The 15,855-nt window shown below is 41.0% G+C and overlaps 1 protein-coding gene across 1 annotated transcript in view; it reads left to right on the top strand.

Annotated features, from left to right (window-relative positions):
• Nucleotides 1-15,855, top strand: part of cntn4 (contactin 4) — a gene marked incomplete at its 5' end in the record, with an annotated part of 194,915 nt that overhangs the window by 38,731 nt on the left and 140,329 nt on the right. Inside the window, one exon of the mRNA XM_080494891.1 lies at nucleotides 6,425-6,557. Coding sequence (XP_080351017.1) covers nucleotides 6,425-6,557 — 133 coding nt within the window. The remainder of the gene's footprint in view (nucleotides 1-6,424; nucleotides 6,558-15,855) is intronic.

The raw sequence follows: 15,855 nt of genomic DNA on the forward strand, positions 1-15,855 counted from the left end.
TCATTAGATACGGAGAAAGCTGATCAGGGACCTTTAAGTTTGTGAGCAGTAAATTTGAACCTTACCACAGTGCCATAAAAAGGTTAAAACGATCAATAGAATGATTGAGAGTTATTGTCTGGAGGCAGGAAATATCTATGCTGATTCTAACAGCATGTGGGCAGCTGCGGTTGATTCAATAATGCGCTTCACATTGTGCCAACCAACTTAAATTTTTAAAGCAAAAAAAATAAAACATTTTATTAAAAAATCCAAATCTAACTTGCTGGATGAACAAACTCTCACAGAGTTTAGTGAAACTGACATAAAGGTCTCCCGTCTGTTTTTAATGCAGCACGTCTGTCCTCCGTGCAGAACAGACAGTAAAGGGGCGGTCAGTGTGTTTCAACATTTGTGGGGGAGCATGTTGATCTTTATTTCAGAGGTCGTTATCTTCACTTACTTTGAGTGTTTCAGCAGCTGGAATTCACTGTCTTTGTGTGGAAGCATCTCCTGACAGTGTAATGCAGACTTGGGCATCATAAAGGTCCATTTATGGACCTTTAGCTCTGCTTTACCAGCCCTCAGGCTGTCACTGGGCAATCCTCAATCAAATAAAAATGAAAATTGGTTTTATTACATCTGAAATGGTCACATTTTTGCTGTTATTAGCTATTAGTACATTACTACTTGTGTCTAGCACCTTGGCTAGCAGAGCTAGTGATTGTTACCTCGCAAAATTGCTGTTTAAAACAAAGAAAACAAAATGTACTTAACCTGGAATTAAAGAAACACTTTATCATGATTTCCAGGCAAAGACATAAAAAGTGATGCAGCGCAACAGCAGCTTGCAAAAATTGTGTGACGCTCCCGCCTCACAGTGAGAAGTCCAAAAAATGTGCACATCAGGTTAATTTGTGGCTCCTAATCCCTGATGGCCGATGACATGCTGCTGCTCGTAATCTTTGTGATTCTATTGTCATACCCATGTTGTGCCAAAGGGCAAAGCCATGGTCACACATTGGCAGCCCACACAGACGAAGACATGAATTGCTGAGTTGACGCTTTCATCCAGACTGGCAGAAATCATGGCGTCGCCATGCGAAAGCACTTTTGCTCCAGTGTGGGTATATATTGTATGAAAGTTAGATGTCTGGACATGGAAGACACATATTTGAAGTGGCGTTTTGAGCAATAGTAACTCCCTGATGGTAGAGAGCAGTGTGATTTCATGAGACACAGAAAACACTAACCTTAACAATCTGCAACCAGTGAATGCCAGAGGGCATGTCTGCACAAGTGTACCCAACACAGAAGTCAATGGGCTAAATGTTGCCTTGTCTGATGTGTCAATTTGGGATTTTAAGATCCACATCTGCTGTAAGCATCATAAAAGTACCCATCCTACTGTCACCAGCTGGTGGTTGTAGTCCTCGAATGCAATGTCGAGTATTTTTTTAGGCACATTTTGAACCTCTTAGCAAATGAGTTTCATTTGACCAACACAACCTACCAGGACATCAGTGCTGACGGTCTCTATCTGTGTATGACCTTGGTGTGCCCGTCTTCTAATGGAGGCTTTCAGAGCCACATCACAACTCCCATCACATCTCAGCCTCCTCTCTGGACCACGTTTATTGAACTGACCCCAAAAGGTCCCGCTATCACAGATCTGAATCTTACCAAAGTATATTTGAGATGTGACAGGATGGAAGATTCATATTATTAAGGTATCTTACATGAATCTACTGCAGTCACATAACGTCATCATGTTGGTGTGAAGAAAAACCTCTGAGATCTTTCGAGGGTGTTTTTCAATGCCGTTCAAAGAATTAATATGGTCCAACTGAAGTTCCTCATTTGAACAATGAAGGAAATTAGCAAAGAGTAAAGCTGATATCATAAGCTATTATCTGCAGCAAAATAGTTTGTTATTCTCAATCATCAGAGTCAGTGTGCTCAAAATAGATGCGATAACCATAAAATGTCATAAAAAGTGAAAGAACTATTAATAAGCAATGTTATCTGACAGTCTGGGAGATTTAATTATAGTGTTTTGTGTAATATCTTCAATAATTGTTCCTATTTTTGTTTGAGAAAAACAAAATGTGAAATTAGTGAATAAAGCACATCAAAAGCCTGGGTTAAAACACCCAAGTATATATTTTGAGATCATTATATACAGTAACGGTCTCATGAGACCACTTTTTTCAGTAACGAGTAATCTCACGAGTTACTATTTCCAAGCCAGTAATCAGATTAAAGTTACTTCTCCAAGTCACTCTGCGTCACTCTTGTAAGGCAAGACGTTAGAAAGGAAGACGAATTTCTTGTCTGTAAAGCCACTTTATTACTGAGCAGAACCAGGTCGCTCCTTCATCCCCCTCAATCAGACGCAGACATAGTGCATGCAGTTGCCGCACGCTCACCTGACCCACCCCCTTCTCCACTCTCAGCCAATCACAGGCCAACTCGCTACGAACAGTGCTTTCAGGTGACACAAAGGAATCAGAACCAACAAACATCATCACTAAACCATATCATTGCATCAAGAACACAGATGCAGAGATGTTACACTATTTTTGTAATTTTCCTCAGCAATGAGAAAAATGGTCAGGAAGCCCCACCCCCTTTTTAACCAAAACTTTATACGACTTTAAATGTCCACGGGGGGGACAATTTAAAGGACTCATAGAGCAGGTAGTGCAAATAAATAAATGCATAAATAATGCAATAACAGACTACAACTAAATCACTGGGTAAATAAATACCAGCAATAATAAAATTCTGATAATAAAACCATGAGTTAGATATAAATACAACAAATAATGAAGGTCAAAGTTTAAAATATGTATCAGCAGGTGCAGGAGGCTAAGGCAGTAAGTGTTTTGGGAAAAAAAAGGTTGTCACTTATATGTTGAGACGCTGGGGGATTTATCTGCTGAAAGTAAATAAAGTGTAACAGGTAATCTAATTTAGTTACTTTTAAAAACAAGTAATCAGTAAAGTAACTACCGTAAGTTACTTTTAAAGGCATAACTAGTAATCAGTAATCATATTACTTTTTCAAGGTAACTGTCGCAACACTGACTATGTAATTCTAAACAGATTTTTTGACATTAAATCCAGATTCTTATGTATCTTGAGTGAGTCTTGAACCTTTGAACCCATTTCTTTTTATTTTGCTTCATTCATACAGGTTCTCTCATTGAGACATAATGTGTCATTCACAGTAGAGGTCTGCTGTGAAAGGCTGCATTTGCACGATAACATGTCAAATGAAAATACATTGTTTTCCTTTTATCTTATCTGAAAAATGCCATGTTAACATGGCAACATTTTGAAACCGAATATGTCCATTATGAGCATGTGGTGATGACTACCGAATGAAAAATGTTCATGTTTCAGAGGGTGGAATCTTCTTGTATTGTCCCTTTGTATGTGTTTGATGTGTTGCCTGATGCGCTGGGTTGTCTTATTTCACCCAGTTAGCATCCTTTGATAGATAGATAGATAGATAGATAGATAGATAGATAGATAGATAGATAGATAGATAGATAGATAGATAGATAGATAGATAGATAGATAGATAGATAGATAGATAGATAGATAGATACTTTATTCATCCCTGTGAGGAAATTCACATTTTGCCTTTTGCATCCAGTTTAAACTTAACATTAAAAGCTGTCATTACCTTAAATTCTCTGCCGCCTCTCCCAGCTTGGGCTCATTAGCGCTGTAAGATCTCGGTGGAGAAACGGCTCGTTGAGACCACACTCTGGCCCACTTGGACAAGTCTGTAAACTCAATAAGGAAGTGGGAAGAGCAAAGAGTGAAGAAAAAAAAAGAAAAGTACTTGACTTCCTGATAATATATTAATGCAATCATCTGGTATCTTAGTCCCATACTTTTGGATGATGATTCAGTTCCATGCTGCAGTCTGTGTGAATACTGGAGAGCTCGTTACCCACAGCGCAGTCACATCAGCAGTCTCTTGTCATCTGCTGCTGTCGGTTGAGCCTGAATCTTGTTCAACCTGCCATTAGACAATGCCAGATTTCCTGATTAGGCCACGACTGTCCAAATACAGAGTCTCTTTTTACATTTTAACTGTGGTAGTGGGGGGAATTTGTAAAGTCTCGGGCACCAGTTCCCAAGTAAGCCATGGACTACACATGTAGTAATATATTTGAATAATTACAATAAGCTTACTTTTTGTTCTCCCTGGAGGGACATTGAAGCTTTTTTTTTGCGTTCAGGACAAGGACATTGAAACGTTCTCAGGGATGACGGGCAACAAAAAGGGTGTTGCAGCTGTGATGTGAGGCTTTAAGAAAGATTTCCTCTGATGCCGACAGTGTCGCGTCACACACTCCTGCAGCATTAAGCTTTCATTTCTTTTTTCACCGTGTGATTTCACCTGTAGATCACACCAGTGCAGCTGCCACCAGATGGATGTGGTGATCAAACCACGTCCAGGTTTTATTATATTTCCTGCTCTAAGCGTACGGCCACATTACAGTTCAGCCTCCCACCCCCTATAAAGCCTGACAAAATTAACCTTGCATGCAACAGACGGTGCAGTTCTTGCATTCTATTTCTGCTCCGATGATAAAGAAACTCTTCATCAGAAGTTTATTGCCATCAGCATCATTTTCAACACAAGAGGAAGTAAAATAATCTACAGATGTCGTTCCGTCTTGCCACCTGCTGTAAATATTGGAACTACTCTGTCACTGGGTTGTTGCTGATTGAAAACAGCTGCTATCTTCATTTTCATGTAAATCTCTTTGAATTTAAGCGATGAGGAGCAGGCACAACAGCACGGCTCATATATTAGTTCAGTTATCTACATGTATCAATGTGTCTGAGAGGTTACTGGGCTGGCCGTGGCTGGGTTGGTAGAGTTGATCGCAAGTTATTGAAGTGTCCTTGAGCAAAACGCTGAAACTCAAACGGCTCCCACTGGATGGATAGAGTGCCTTACAGTAGTGGCAGAGAAACAGACTTTGGATCAGGAGTTGGAATCCCACAGCTGACCCGTCACCACTGTATATCCCGGAAAAAAAAACCTCGATCCCAATCAGCTCCTCTGCATCATGGAAATATGATTGGTCAATGTGGATTAATGCATGAAAAATAGTTTAAGTGTGAGTGAAAAATCAAAAAAAAAAAAAAAGATGCAATAATCAGCAGTATCTATGTGCCACATTGCCTATTTCCCCCCTAGAATTATAAAGCCATGCCCTGCCCTACTGTGCCTCTTATTGTATAGGGCTCACCGTAGTCACTGATTTGACTGGTTGATGTTTAGTGACGAGCCAATCAAAGGCAAAGTAGGGCGGGCCGCGACCAGGCGAATATTGCTAACTGTTAAATTATACTAAGCTTTTGAGTCGGCTTTTGCAGATTCCAGTTTGCATTGGCAAATTCTTTTGTACATTGACCTCACTTCAAACACAGATTCAGATTGAGACAGACAACATCCCCATATGTTTGACAAATAGTTTTGTTACAATAATGTCTCCATTGATGTTTGGTTGTTCTTTTAGTTTTCTAAAAGCACGTTGTTGTCTTGACTTATTGTTAATTCAACCAAGCAGACATACACTCTTACCCCCACTTAAGGTTTCTGTAGTGCCATTATGTTCAAATGAAAAACATTTTTAGAAATGTTCCTCGCAGTACCATCTTTACTGCAGTTGAGGTTAAATATTTTCAGTTGGAATCAGCTCAGACTTCAGAAGAGAAACACGCTTATTAAAGGGAAAAAAAATCATTTTCTTTGATGAGTGAGTGCAGGTTTCTTTAAAGAAAATTCAACAAGCGTGTCTCGTTTCCCTTGGATAAAAGCATCCACTCACAAAGAAAAGGCTCCTCCATGAAATAATGAGCCAACTAATAGTCGGGTACGGAAGGAATCCAACGTATTCTGCTTGCGCATTAATCCACGACAAAGTAGCAGCTTTGCAGATCCACGCACAGGGAGCACTAAGGGCCACCTTTAATGGAGTCACCAAGACTTCTGTTGGGTCATTGACAACAAAAAGAACACTAACAACATGAGACTAGCAATTACACCTCTGCATGGACACACAATCCCTAACATCTCAGGGCAAAGAAATAAAGAAATAATGTGCACTAGACGGCAGTGAATGAAGGCATCCCCCCCCCCCCCCCCCCCCCGACATCGTTTGGCATAAATCAGCTTCTATATCCTGTTACCACCTAAATTGTTGCTGAAGACACGTCTCGCTTCCAATCACTCTTCGGTGCACCACGGTGTCGTGACAGCCGGGTCAAATTGATATGTTTGGTCTGCTTGTGGCTTCTTTTTTTTTTTTTGCCCCACAAAATACTTAAAGCTACATCAAGTTGCCGGCTAACTGGTTGCCGTGCAATCCTGAATGTGAATTTATAGCCAGCCATTTTTGTTCCCTTACAGAGAGCAGTGTCCTGCAGAGTCCCGTCTTCACCAAGCAGCCCGGCAGCATTGTGTACCCTGTGGAGACGGTGGAGAAGAACAGGGAGGTGGTGTTCAGCTGCGAAGCCCAGGGAAGCCCGCCTCCTCTCTACCGGTGAGCCTGCGACGGCAGTCATTTTTCATAAATCCTTGCTCGTTCGTGTGCCATTGACAGATTCCCTCTGTGATTTTAGACAACCTACCAGTGGCAAATGTTTCAATTTTTTCTGTATCACAATAAGAGGGAACAGGATGCTCCAGTTTCCTCATATAGTCCCATAACAGGCATGTTAGTTGAATTACTTTCTTTAAAACAGCCATTTCTCTTTATTTCTTTTTTTTCCCCCTTATCTTCTTTTTTTTCATTTTTTCTCTTTTTTTCCCATTAAAAAAAAAGAAAAACACCAACTCCTCAACACACAAAATGCCACGGTCATCTTAGAAATCATCAAATGCATGAGCCATTACATTAGTGACATGTTCCATCATTGTGATTAACTGGATCGTGGTAGTTTACATTGTTTATAGTTTTATTTTAATACCTCTAATCACTCAACTGAAAAGTCCCCAACAAGTATAACAATAGCTTTTGGTTAAGTGGTATTTATAGACATAAAAGTTACTTTTTGTTAGGATCAAATGTCGCTCATAAGGTTTGCAGGGGAACTGTCAACATGTAATACTCATGAGCAAAATAGCAAGTATACAAGTTTATATGGCGTTCGTTGGGCTTTTGCAGGCTCAAATAAATCAATCAAAATAGAAATAGAACAGACAATAATTCAATACCCACACCAAGAATTATATAGTCATAGAAAACAAAGCCCTAAAGCTGCAGAGATAAATAACAACAAAATATCCAAAACTAAAGCCTGTCAATACCTCTGAAACACTGATCCTATCTTATATCTATGCTTTGATGGTCATTATCTTTTTTCCCTAAAGAAAAGTGGATTGAGGTGAGGTTTTCAACAACAGACTGATATAAAAGTTGTCAAATTATGCTTGTTTGAAAGCCTCGCTATTTTTTTGTGTGAGCTCATAATTTAGACTGGCAAAATGTGTATTTTTAGTTGTTTTTGTCGAGCAGTTTTATCTATTTGACATAAAAATAGGAATAGAGAGTAAAATGGGTAAAAGGCTTGTCAAGAAGGTTCAGGGGTGTTTAATCAGACTAATTCTTGATAATATACTCCGAATGCAAAGTCATTTACGGAATTATGGATTCCTCAAACCAGCGGTGACAAATTGAAAAGCATGAACCCTACAGCTGAGATCTCATATTGTTCTTTTGATCCCGGCGGTTTAATCCACACTCTCCACATGACACCTCTGTTCTAAAACTAGAAACCAGCAAGTTTCTAATCTGACAAAGCCCGAGGTTGCAGCCTCTGACAGTGAATTAAATCTCGTGCAGTTGCAACGTGTTCTTCGAACGTGCTTCACCACCACAAAGCAGACAGCGCATACGCTGCCGTCCCCTGTCCTCAGATTCCAGCTCACATCCATCCCGAATAAACCCGCTCTGTGTTTTGATCCATCATCACAAATCAAGCCTGAGATCAGGATCATATCAAGGCATCACATGAATTCTATTTCGCAGTGCAGATTTTCCCTTCAACATGCTGGTAACATGTAGTCTATCTGGGGGCTCGTGAATGCATGCTTGGCCCGACATGCGAGCAAATCAAACATGTTCTCTAGCTGCGGAGTTCAAAGAGCATCTGTTTAGTTTCTTTTCCCACCACGCACATGGGTCATTAGTCTATTGAGAGGGTATTGTGTTGTGTTGCAGTTTCTCTGGCGAGTAAAAGTTCAAATCAATCATGTTTGCTCACTGAAATTGCCGGGGTGAGATTGGGAGGGATTGGTACATTTAATACTTGGGGCTGAGCCAGCTTAAAGGATGACCTAATCAGCTGTTTCCCGTCAAGGTCGCTGTGCGGTCCTGTCAGAGCCGCCGCCGCCTCCCAAAGACGCGCCACAACCAGCAGACAACAAGAGCTAAATCATGCTCAAAGTTCATTAATTGCACGTCACACGGCAGCAAAGTGTGGCAGCTTGAACTGAGGTGTTTACATGAAATGCCACGAGCACAAGATTTCTGCTCGGTGCTGGCTGCACTAAATCTGGATGAAGGGAAACAAAGGACTTTCTCTTTTAAACGAGAGAAAATGTGCAGGCTGAGCCATGAACACGAGATTGCAGTTACTCAAGTGAGTCTGATAAAAACTCATGCACTGGTATATGATAAGAAAATCCACCACATTGTTGTAGCAAGCAATTTGTGAATATGCTTACCTTCTTCTTGGCAAGATTGCATAATTAAAACCTTTTATACTCCGTATCTCTGTGAAATACAATATTTCAATCAAAATGAATCAACATTTAAGCAAATCATCTAAAAATATCTTATAAAATACCTTAAAACTTTACCAGTTCCCCATTTCTTCTGACGATTAAAGAAAATTACTCATTATCACCTCGAGTGGTGGTGGTGATTATGGCAGGAGGAAAGATGAAAAATTGACTGTTGTGCCGTGGATTAGTCTGTGGTGGAGTTGCAGCACCTGCTGTGACTGGACAGACCAATCCTTGACAGGCAGAGTCTGCAACAGTTGCTGCTGGATGTACTCACAACAACCATCGTCTTCCGAGACTGATGGATACCAACGACAACTTGAATTGAATTGAATTTAACTTAATTTAATTTAATGTGTGCATACATAGGTGTTTCAATAACAACATCATCCACTCGTGGCCCTATAGAGAAGCTTCATCAAAAGATGTGTTTTTAACTTCATTTAAAGAAGGTCTCAAACTGGCCTAATGGTTCTTGAGGTTTGTTTAGTTCGGTGGTGTCCAACCTTGTTCCTGGATGACGCCTGTCCTCAATGGGTTTATCTCCCCAGTTCAACACACTTCATCTGGTGATTGTGTAATAACTAAGCTTCAAGGAAAGATAGGGAGATACCAAAAACTTGCATGACATGGGCCTCCAGGACCAGGGTTGGACACCCATGTTCTTTCTGTGACTGCATCAGTTTTCTTTGGGTCCTGAAATTTAATCAAATTACATCCTTAGTTAATCTGCTGATCATATGCCAGTCTGACCCAGTTTGACTCAAGTCCCGTTCCGCTGAAAGTCTCAGGCTCAGTTTGCCAGATTAGCTCAAGATTGTTCAGAGTGGTGTATTTTTGTGGATGCCCAACACTTCTCACAGGAGCGATGGGGTTAAGGAAGTAAGTACATGGGCACGTCCTGCCATCCAAAAGTATGTGGTAGAATATTTCAAGCTTATAATTCCCAACCATTGAAGGATTCTTTCATTTAATACCATTTCTTTTACAGCTTTGAGTGCTGTTTCATTTACACAACTAAAGTATCCATTAGTAGTTCTGTCCTAAAAGATCTCTTCAGTACATTTAGCTGACTTTTTTTATACCACAGCCTTTATTTGTATATATTGTTTTAATCTTCCTGTCCGGGTGCTTTCTGCATCTGCCCTCAGACTGCCTATCAACTGCCTATCAACTCTGCTGGTGTAATATCCCATCATGTTCCCAAAACAGTCATCGCAAGCAGACAAAGTTTAGAGGTGTTTTTCTATGCTCCGTGAAGCAGTAAAACTTGCAGGTTGTGAAAGGGCGAGGGGAGGGACATTTGTTCCCTGACTGTCCTCAAGAAAGTGCTTTTCTCCAGATTATTGTGCAGCTTCACCAGGGTCCTTATGTCGAGTGGAAGGAGGCGTCGACTCCAAGGTTAAAGCAACCAAATCCAACACTGGCAGCAGAAACTGCAGCTTGTATCAAATAAATTTGTGAAATCAGTCTTTGTCCTCTCGCAGAGTGATGAGCTGTGCTCACCCCACGCCGACACATGATCCTCGCCAGTGTCGAGCTTGCGAAAGGTGGAATCCATGTACCTGCGTCTATGCACCACTGCACCTTTCATCAGAGGCATTAATATGACACAGCTGTCAGCCTGTTTCTTACAGCCAGTCTACCGAGTGCTTTCAAACACGTCTTTGAGCTACACTGAATCAGAATAATTTTGCAGATAAAAGTTAAGTTTCATCTCTGTGTCTGTCCATCTGGAAGCTCCCCTCCATCCCCGCTCCCCTACACTTTCTATTCATTTCATTAATTTCTCTTCCTGGTGCCAGTGCCAGGTTGCTAAAACCAGACAGGCCATCTGACACCGGTTCAGTTCTGTATGAGAGGAGGAGGACTTCATCTCAATATATAATTTACTGCTTCATATTGAGCTAAAGAGAAAATAGACGGTTGGTTTATCTGCTTTGTAAGACAATGATCCCAGAAAATTAGTACTTGACTACTATATTGGTATATATTGATTACTACTTTGGTTACTATATAGCCAAAGGAAAAAAACAAAACAAGATGCATTTTCACTTGTTCACAGGGCTCTATTTTCCATTGTGGGGTCACTGATGCGAAAATATTCATGTTCTGTATCTGCAGCCATTTGGTTGATGCCAAACATTTCTTACCACAGGTGTATTAACAAGCTCAACGGACCAAAGTATCACCATGTTACACTTAGTGACTTTCTATTAGCCTGTTAAAAACACTGTGTGAAATTTTAACCATGGTGATTATCGCCATGATTACAATTGCTTATAAGCAAATTATGTGACAATTTTATTGAGAACAAACCAAAAAACTCAGTAATGTTTTTATAATTTATGATAATTTTGTATCTACTCTTTGTCCTTTCAAGACAACGGGAATTCAGATCTCCATGCCTTCACCCACAATTGCCACCTGTTAGCTTTGTGTGCTAAAGCTACTAGCATGCATTGGCTGACTCTCCAGTTCCATGATTACTTTGAAATGAGGTAGAAATGAGGGATTTTTGTTTTATAAAGGCAACGTCCTTCATTTGAGCTTTACTAAACATTGTACTGAGGGAGGTTTACGTTAGAAAGAGTTCTGATTGGACACAAATATCTCTATACTTTGTGTGTGTGTGTGTGTGTGTGTGTGTGTGTGTGTGTGTGTGTGTGTGTGTGTGTGTGTGTGTGTGTGTGTGTGTGTGTGTGTGTGTGTGTGTGTGTGTGTGTGTTCCATATTATCACAAATCTCATAAGATGATATCTTACATATATTGCTTACAGTATATCAAAGTGTTGTGATTTATCACTTCCTGTGCTGTGATATGCATCTTATTGCCCAATCCCTGCCATCAGATAGTGAAGACAATACACAGAACTAATTTATGATAGTTTTTCATGTTTGTCAAACCCTGGTGGGAATGTGGTCTTCCATTATAAACCTGTAACCCCAGTCTGAGCAAAAAATCTGGCTTGGGGTTAATGTTGATGTTAGGAAAGTATCTATACCAATACTAGTACCAGGTATCAGGTGCCAGAGTACTAGTACTCGGAAAAAGCAGCCCGATACAACCCGGCAAGTATTATGTGACATCATGCATTACCAATTGTCAACAAAAGATGAGCGATGTCAGTAATTTAGAAATTCTTAAATATTGATGAGAATGACAATAAGCAAGTAAAACAGACTGTTGTGTTCTGGCTAAGCGTTATATTTTGGGAGAAATCTCTTTTGTTGCTATATGGAGCATTCACACCTCACACGAAGTTATTGCGCACCCCAGAAGTGATGTCCTAAAACCAGGAAGTGACACTATATAAACCGGACGTAGCTTTATGTCGTGTGTCTGGTGCAAGTGTTTGTAACTTCTGGTGTTAAATCTGCCTTCTCCCTTGCAAAGGCAGTTTCTGTAAGTATAATGGACTTCTTTACTTCTAGAATTCTGTTTGTTTATTTTCAGATAATGAAAATTGTTTGTTTTGCATTGTTTTATAGAGTCCCAAAATCTTAAGTACTCAATAAATTCCATGCACCTGAGGATACTGAGTCGTGGACTTTGTTGGAGAAAATGTTTAGCTGCTTGGAAATATAGCCCAAGATACAGACTGTACATTAGGTTCTGCCAAAATAAAAAGGGGAGGTGAAATCTAGTTTGTACAACACCAGCAACTTCATCACAAGAAACATTTGCACCAGCAGTTAACCCGTTGTAATGCATTGGTTCAGCTGCTCCGTGGATCCAGTAGTGTAGAGCCATGCTACACGCTAAAGAGTTTCAGGGCTCACATACCAGCAATGCTACGTGCTACATATGATTAAAGTATGACTGCTACACTCATGAACAGGGAGCTGGAGCGTGTGGTGGCACACAGCGAGCTCGGCCCCTCAGTCTGCAGCAATCTGCACATTGTCCTTTGTGTACTGTAGACCAGCGGTCCACAACCTTTTTTGCGGCACGGACCAGTTTAATGTCAGACAATATTTTCACAGACCCGCCTTAAGGTGTGGCGGATAGATATAACAAAATAAAATGATACGACTGACACAAAAACTGTGGTATTTCATAAATCTAATAATAAACGTGAATCCACTTTGTACTATGTCTTTCTACTCAGTTGTGTAATTCTTCTGTCTCCTCACTGGGCCTTTTCCCCTTTGCAACGAAACTTTCTAAAGACAACTGTTTTTTTACTCATTTTGCTGCTTGTGGGTTTAATATCAGCGCCAATGTATCACGTGACCGACACAAGTGTGAGTCATAGACGGATGTAACAGAGAGAAGGAGGTCATTTTTCTTAATAAAAGATTGTTCGGACTCGGTTAATAAATAAAATGGAAATAATGTGAGTTATTTATTCTTTCTGTGCGGCCCGGTACCAGTCCGCGGCCCGCGGGTTTGGGGCCACTGCTGTAGACTATAAGGCTGTTGGAGGTGCATGTGCTAATGCAGACGCTGTGCGGAGCTGGTTCATGGCAATACATAGCACTTCACATATCGTTTGCATCTGGAGCATGAAATAGGCTTTGTGGCATTTAACAAGTCGTGCTGCTGGTACTTGGTCTTGGCATGCAGCTAAAGGTTCGTTCTCATACTTGTACTTGTCGTTGAGTTGTTACCAGTCTTACCTCTCAGTGAAAACTTCTGAGGTTCAAGTACGGACATCTGGAAGACTTTCTGAGTTTGTTTTCTCTCAAAGTTCAAAAACATGCATTACAGGTTAATCGGTGGCACTGAATTGCCTGTATCGTTTTGTGCTACCCTGTGTTTAGCCGGGAATCGTGGATGGATGGATGGATGGATGGATGGATTCGTGAATTTTTTTTCACCAGCACCCTTGAAGTTTGGTTCTTCACGCGTAGAGTCAAACTGCCACACAAAACAAATAAAAACCTCAGTAGAAAGGCATGTTATTCAAACACCTTTAAGCACCAGGCTTAAGAAAAAAAGGAACAGGCCGCCTAACATTCGCAGCCCCATAAGCCAGATGGTGTGGTATTATGTCACTGTGTACACAGCCTGTTGTTACATGATTGGATAAAGCATGTGCCTAACAAATGGAGCCGCCGCTGTAGCCTGCTTGCCACCATAAATCACTGTAAATAGAATTATTAAATGATCTAGTTCACACGCAGCTGATATAATCTGTTGCGGCGTGTCCCGCGGAGGATACGCAGCAAAGATTCAGAGCCGCCGCCGCCTTCCTGCATGGCTCCTGCGCTCAATTAAGGAAACATGTTTCACCAAAATGTTGAGCTTCAGTCGGCTTTAAGGTGACCTGATTGGCTCGGTGTTTAAGCATCTCGCACACTCATAGTCTCACATTTTGGGGGGGTGGATTCGTCTTTTTCTCAATGCAGGACCGGATTACTCACTCACAATCAAAACTCTCCCTGTCCGATTAGCCTTCCACTCCAACGTTTGATAAATGGATAAAGCAAACTGATTGATGGGCAAAATCTTTTGCAACATTTTGGTGTTTTTCAAGCCGTCCCTGATTAAAGCGCTTCACTCTGGGCACAATGCCGGGTCCCTCTGAGCAATTACCCCTGTGAAAGGGGCTGCTCTCACACTCGATGGGATGCCTTTCTGAAAGCAAAAGGAGCTGCTGTCCGAGCTCCCCCACCCTCCTCCGCTCTGCTCTGGAGTTTGAATCCGAGGTTTTACTTGGCTGTGAAATATTTATGTTGTTTTCTGATTGTTGCGCCTGCTGTGGCGATCCTGAGAGGACGCAGATGCCGTCCCGCCCTCACCCCGAAGCCTCTTGTCTATTGAGCGTGGTAACAAGGCTCTTGAGAGTGTGCGCTTACTTATGACTGAAGCAGAGAGAGGGGGGCCATGAAAGACCACTGTGCTGCACATTTAGTTTGTTAAAAGAATAGAGGAGGGAAAAAAACAAAACAAAATGAAAATCTGCGGAGGCGCTTTGTTCACAGCCATGTCCCGGCCCACCACCCTGCTGTTTGTGAGGCGGGTAGGAGGCTAAGCAGCACAAGCTGACATTATTTTTGTGTAATCATCTCCTGCTCAGACAACCCTGATTCCACAGAAGGTGGGACACCGTGAGGATAAGTGCCACGGTGTGGAAATTATTTAAACACATTCACCATTTGCAACGACAGCATCTCAATATGGCTTTTTTTTTTTTTTTTTTTTTTTTAAAGGAGTAGTGTCACAAGCTTTAGTACTCAATACACCCATGTGGAAGTTTCCTCCCACAGTCAAAAAAAAACATGCCTGTCAGAGTGACTGGTAACCTTAAATTGCCCTTCACTGTGAATGAGTGCATGTGGTGAGTCGGAGCTGTGTTTATGTGTAAATGCCCAAATGCAGAGAAATATCAGGGGTTTTTTTTTTTTCAAATATCCGGGTACGTGTAAATGTGGCCTTAGCCTCCCGTTCTTTCTTGTATGTCAGTTAATTTCATCAACCTGTCTCATCCACGTCCCGGCTCCCCAGTGCTCCTCATTTTGACTTCCCTGGACTTTTATTTCTTAAATAAATTGTTTGTTGTTGTTTTTTTTACCACCTGGCGAGTCTGCATTTGCGTCCACCTCCAATCCCTGACAGCCTGAACGTGAATTTGTGCGGTTGTCTGTAGATACAGACAACCACACTGTTCAATGTTCAATGTTCTCAAGAGAACATTTTAAAAATGTTCATTATTTTTTGGGCGTCCATTTTAACAATTTAAAACAAGTTTTGTTTTTTTTAAATGACTCAAGGTGGAACTTTTTGAAAATGCCCTAATTCTGTCTCCATGGTAACGGGAGGAAACAACTTTTTCAAATGCTCCCACTCCGTCTCATTGGAAATTGGGGGGAAATTAAACTTTTTGAAAATGCCCGAGCGGCAACTTGTGACCTGGCATGCTGCTTCCTACATTGTTTCAGCATTTTTATTTGAATTGTTGGGAAACTGGGTCTAAGTCGAGGCTTGATCAAATGCCACATGATCTGAAAGCAGCTAAACTGGCATAGAAGATGGGTGGATTGATCATCAGCACTTCGTGATGTGTTTTCTTTTTTCTTCAGTCATACATTTAAGGTTTAATAGT

The sequence above is a fragment of the Blennius ocellaris genome (assembly GCF_963422515.1).
Source record: "Blennius ocellaris genome assembly, chromosome: 4".
Classification (NCBI taxonomy): domain Eukaryota; kingdom Metazoa; phylum Chordata; class Actinopteri; order Blenniiformes; family Blenniidae; genus Blennius; species Blennius ocellaris.